This window comes from Phascolarctos cinereus, unplaced genomic scaffold (genome assembly GCF_003287225.1).
Source record: "Phascolarctos cinereus isolate Bilbo 61053 unplaced genomic scaffold, phaCin_HiC Scaffold_9;HRSCAF=440, whole genome shotgun sequence".
Taxonomy (NCBI): Eukaryota; Metazoa; Chordata; class Mammalia; order Diprotodontia; family Phascolarctidae; genus Phascolarctos; species Phascolarctos cinereus.
The window spans coordinates 217487261-217493260 of NW_027556402.1; the positions used below are offsets into that span (position 1 = coordinate 217487261).

General features: G+C 36.2%; 1 protein-coding gene across 9 annotated transcripts in view; it reads left to right on the plus strand.

Moving 5' to 3' along the window:
* FAR1 (fatty acyl-CoA reductase 1) overlaps nucleotides 1–4015 on the plus strand; it is a 104830-nt gene extending 100815 nt beyond the window's left edge. For 8 of the 9 annotated variants that reach the window (XM_021001970.2, XM_078148132.1, XM_021001968.2 and 5 more), the window contains one exon: nucleotides 922–4015. In XM_021001970.2, coding sequence (XP_020857629.1) covers nucleotides 922–1084 — 163 coding nt within the window. In that variant the 3' untranslated portion in view covers nucleotides 1085–4015. Of the gene's footprint in view, nucleotides 1–451; nucleotides 672–921 lie in introns of those variants that run through there. The other variant, XM_078148134.1, reaches the window with a different exon arrangement.
* Nucleotides 4016–6000: the final 1985 nt, after the last annotated feature.

The following is a 6000-nucleotide window of genomic DNA, read 5'->3' on the forward strand; positions in this document are numbered from 1 at the left end:
TATTTAACAGTTAACTAGATAGAAGAAATGGATAATGAGTTTGCAAAACAAATCTAAAGGCGAGATATAAAAATGATAGGGTATTTATATGACTAGGGCATATGCTGGTAAAAAAGAACCTTTCATAATAATCCTTGAATTTCATCCATTAGAAGACAGTGAAAGAAATTGGGGGAACTGTTAGTCCATACCTAATTCTGATCAAAAAGAATGTCCTGGATGGTAAAGTAGAAGTGACAGGAGCCATAGGAGGAAGTCGTTGCTTACTTTGATTTCTTAATATTCTGGGAGAAATGGGTCAGCTGTGTATCTTGTACGTTAGAAGAATGTTTCTTTGAAAGTTTAGAAACAAAGTAGCTATGATTTCTTGATTTCCTTTAAAGGAAATTCTGCCTGAGGTAGGATAGGATGTTTTTAATAACAAAATTTTGTCAATCATGAATGATTCTAGGGAGAAAGAAGGAAGGAAAGTGAGGGAAGTACCTAAAGAGACCAATCTAGTTTCACAGGACGTTTCCTTCAAAAAGAACATGAACAGAATATGGAAACGAGACTCCATAAATCAAACCACAAAAAAAGTGGCAAGGATAATGTAAGGCAGGTAAGCCCAGAGTGAGATAAAGCTTGTGAGAAATACTAAGGATTAAAACAAGCTTCAGGGCAAGAAAAAAGGAAGATAAAACAAGCTGATTTCTTGGGGCAGATGGGATACTATTAACAAATGTATGTTCATAAGACATGTCCTTTAAAAAAGGCATGAATAGCTGTGGAACTTTCAACTGCTTTTTTTTCTTTCTTCTCTATAAAGCAAAATTAATAGAATTTTGACTACTGATTTATAAACCACATACAGGTTCCAGTTATCCACTATGTTTGGGACTTGTAAGAGCTGGTTTTTATTTCTTTCGTTCTGTTTTCTAGGTTGAGGAACATACGTTATGGTTTCAATACTATCCTTGTGATTCTGATATGGCGTATTTTTATTGCAAGATCACAAATGGCAAGAAACATCTGGTACTTTGTGGTTAGTCTGTGTTATAAGTTCCTGTCCTACTTTAGAGCATCCAGCACTATGAGATACTGAAGAAAAGAATTTAGCATTAGGACATCTATGCATATGGTGGTCTTAACTGCACAAACCCTGTACTTAAGTTATCTCACTTTTTGTCAAGACGTTAAACCAACTTAGATCTGGAGTGTGGAATAAGTGACAGTACATTTTATGTAACATTTAAATGTGTTTACTCACAGAAACCTAGAAAATAAACGGGTGGATGTCGGCTCCAACCAATATTAGCCAATTTTATGATAACCACACAATCAAGGCTTCACATTTTTATCCTGGAAGGGTGTTTTGGGTATGGGAGAACAAGGAGGGAGGAACATGGGAAAAAATTAGGACCACTGACCAATATAACTGTGCAACCCTGGAAACACATCAATTGAAATCTATGCCTTAACAGTGAATTTTTCATTGTAATTTTAACCTGAATGGGAACATTTATTTGGACGTAGATATTGACTTATTTGTTCAAACTAAATCTTTATTTTTCTTTTCCATGGGAATGTTTTAGTGCTATATAAAATCTTGTCTAAACTATGGCACACTTTTATCCTTTAAGTTATTGAAAATTCTCAGATATGAATGTGATGGTGTCATTTTTTTTTAAATTTTTTTTTCAGTTGTTAAGGAATTGATTCAGTTAGTTTACTTAATTTTATTATTGAAAGGCAATTTAGCCATATGTTCCACTTGACCTACAGGATTTGATGGATTTCAGAATTCGTATATTTTTTGATGTATTTTTGAAGGGAAATTAAAAACAGCAACACAGCAGAGCAGTCAAAATATTAAAAGGAATAGAAATACCAGCTGCTAAGTTTTTCCATTTATGGAGGATCGTGAAATTAGTCCAGTAGGAATCTCTTGAACTTTTGAAGCCTGAAGATTTCTTTAGATTCTTATTATCCATGCCTTTCGTTCACCCCTTTTATAAAATTGTCTTTGTAGAATTTTTAAGATATATACTTTCTTTCCAACAAAAACTGAATGTGCATTATGAAAGAATGTATTTGTGAGCAGTGATGCCATCTACCAGACATACAGATGTGTGTAAGCATATACTACTTTTCTAACTTGCAAGCTGAATTCCTTCAAGAAAAAAAAGAATAATGCTTCAAAGAATAATGTGTATTAAATCCAAATAAAGGAGTTTATTAACATACCATGTTTAATAGCAAACTGTTGACGGAATTTGGAGATACTGTCTATTTTCTGTGCATGTGGTTTTAGCTTTAGGGAGAAATACATTTATAGAAACTTCTAGGGATAAGAAAGAGTTGAAGTATATTTTAATGACATTATGGTTTCTCTTTAAATCTCAGTAGAATGCTATATTATACTCTTTTAACATAACTTTCATTTAACAATTTGTTCAGCATAACACTGTGTTCAAATTAAAATGATCACGTTGTACTGTATTTAAATCATCAGCAAGGAATCTTTGAATATATTTAAAGAGGTCAATTCACAACACAAAAGAATTACATAAAAATCAGCACCTTGGTATTTTCTTTGTCAGTTTCAAACCAATGTCTGAAAAGCTTATTTTGTTATTGTTGTGAAAAGCTAACTGTAAAGGAAAACACCTTCTTTTGTGTAGGTGTATAATCTTGAGATGAAAAATGCTTCCATGTTGAAGCCAAACATTCTGTAGTAAAAACTTTAAACATCCTTTTAAAAGATACTATACACACACACACACATACACACACACACACACACACACACACACACACACACACACCACACACACACACACACACACACACACACACACATATTCATTATTTGAAATGCTATTTGCTTTCTGGTCCAGGACCATACCTTTTCAAGGTGTGAGAGACCTGAACAGTGTCTAAAATGGAAGAAATGACGGTTCCTGTGGTTTTAACTGTTCCACTTAATTAATATTCCTACTGTATGCATTAAACCACCTCCCTGAATGTATTCTGGTTGTATTGAAAATATGCTAATATGGGTATGATTTATGGTTTCTGTGAAATATACCTAGACTCCTAAGATCTATCTTTGTATCTTGTATGTGAACTTGGAGGGAGAAGCAACCGCTCCATAATTATTGAGTGGAGCAGAGCTATGCACGTTTTATGTGTACGTATGTACATACATATGTACGTGTGTATGTTCAGCTGTTTCATTGTTCTCATTGTAACCATAACTTTTAAAAGTATGTCTACTTCTGAATTCCTCTGATTGTAAGTCTGGGAGGTACTGAAGCCCCTGCACTAACTTTCTCTGTTGAAAACTCTGCTTTTAAAGGAAGGCTGTTAAATAAATTAACTGTGAATCCGTGCATCATTGTGGAGCATAAAGATCCTTCATCTTTGCCCTGGATATGACCTTCCATCCTCAAGGGCAGACAAATGCTCTGAGAGAGAGTTGTAAACCTCTCCTGTGCTTTGCCCCTTGTTGGGTTGTGGATTTCAGTTCTGTCATAGGTTACTTTCTCCCTTGACTTGACCTCTTTGGGGTTTTTTCCATCATTAACATTAGCACATACTTTCATTCCACATGAGCCAGTTGCTAAACTTGTTTTTCAAGAACATTTTTTTCATTCTGGGATCCTTATAATATTGTTTTGGAGTCTGGCATTTTAAATGTCATTGTGATTGTAATGAATTAATTTTGATACAGAAAACAGTCATATTCCCCATAATTAACAAAAACAAAGAGCACAGCAAAACCTTCTCTTAAGTAGGAATGGCTTTATGAAATGAATAGTCATTGAGTCTGTGATGATAGAGCTTGGAGTGGGAGGGGGAAGTATTTCTCTCAAGACGGTGATTTTGTACCCTTCCTTTTCTGTTCGCCTGTTGTAGGGATAGTTACCTAGAATAAAAATGTAACTCAATACTCTTTTATAAGACTTAAATAGAAGCGTTATTGAGTGCCTTTTGTTTGTAAACCAAAAAGATTAATAAACAAATCCCTATATTTGTTGCTGTAGTATTTATTGCATTGTTGCCTGTTGTAAAACTTAGGAGATCATGGGATGGATTTATTGTTAACTCCTCATGTACCTCTTCAGCCTGCTATAGGTACATTCACTTCTTTATCTTTTGTATCCCAGGTTTTCTTGCATGCAGATTTTCTGAGAGTGTTTCACAGCGAACTAAGGGCCAGCCTGTTTCCTTTCAAGGGCTCCACCATCCTTCTAGTGTTCGTAAATTGAGCTGTCTTGGACTGTCTCTCTTTCCTCCTCCCCCAGTATCCATTCAGTCAGTTGCCATTTCTTTTTCAGTTTTATCTCGACAATATTTCTCACGTCGAGGGCAGCTAGGTGGCTCAATGGATGGAGCACTAGGCTGGGAGTCAAGACCTGAGTTCATAGGTGGCCTCAGACCCCTGGGCAAGTCACGTAACCCTGTTTACCTCAGTTTCCTCATCTGTAAAATGAGCTGGGCAAAGAAATGGCAAACCTCTGTAATATCTTTACCAAGAAAATCCCAAATGGGTCATGGAGTTGGATCCAACTGAAACAACCCAACACCATCCACAACATCCTCTCCCCACTCACATGACTTCAGTTCTAGTTCAAGCTCATTACCTCTCTCACCTGGGGTTGTGCAATATCCCCGTACCTGGTGTCATTGCTTCCAGTCTCTCTGTTTTCTAATCCATCCCCCATATTGCTTCAAGGATATAGTCTGATGTAACAATCTCCTGTTTAAAATCTTTAGTGGCTCTTTTTGCCTCTGGAATAAAATTAAAACTCCTTAGCCTGTGTTTTTTTTTTAATCTTATTATTTTGGCTTCCCTGTCTTCTTTTAAAGTACATTTTTTTTCAGTTAACAAGCATTTATTTTCTCTCAATTCTACCCTCCTCCCTCCCCCATTCCCCCCCAAAAGAAAACTATGGAACAAAAACATATAGTTAGGCGAAACAAATTCCCACATTAGCGTATGTGTGTATTTAGTACAGTTCATCATTGGTTCTCTCATTATAGTGATCAGAGTTCTTAAATAGATTTAAAAGTTGTCCATTTTTAAAATGCTTTTTTTTTTTAATAATTCTGCTTTTCCTCATGCCTGGGTCCTTTTCCTCTTTAATTTGTGGAGCTCAGCCTGGTATTTAAAGCCCTTCACAATCCAGCTCCTACATTTCTAAACTCATTTGTGCATGACTCCCTTTAACATTCATTATTTTTACTCCCAAGTCTCTATATCTTCACAGACTCCCTAGTGCCTGGGATGAACTCCTTCCTCCTCCCCTTTGCCTCTTGAGCACTGCCTGTAACCCAGAACCTCTTCTCTCCCAGTAGCTGATGTTCTGTCCCTCCTGTTACTTTGTATTTACTTACCTTTCTACAGGTTATATGCAGCCCTCTGCCCCAATAGAATGAAAGGTATTCAAGGATATAGATTTTTGGTTTTTGTCTCTGTCGCACGTGTACACTGTAGGCACTTAATTACCTGCTTGTTGAATAATTGAATGCCCTTCAGATTTCCAAGATAGAACATTATAAAATGATTATGATGCCTTCCTAACAGTGTCATGCATTGGTAGATCCGTAAAGAGTCAACAGTGGTAGCAATTCTTTGAGTTTTCCCTTCCTTATTATAAAAGTATGGGGAGCTTTTATCTTTTTTTTTCTTTTTTTTGGTGAGGCAGTTGGGGTTAAGTGACTTGCCCAGAGTCACACAGCTAGTGAGTGTTATGTGTCTGAAGCCGAATTTGAACTTGGGTCCTCCTGACTCCAGGGACTGGGCTCTATCCACTACACTCCCTAGCTGCCCTACTTTTTATCTTTTACAAGCTGAAATGCCAATGGAAGACACCAGGGTATCGGGAGACTTGAAGTTCCTTTACAATGTTTTCTAATGTTCTTATAATCAGTTCTCAAAGAGTTACTCAAATAATTTCTTAGACAAATCATTTAGTAGCTAAGATTTTTTGAAGTCCTTTTGAGGAAAGAAGA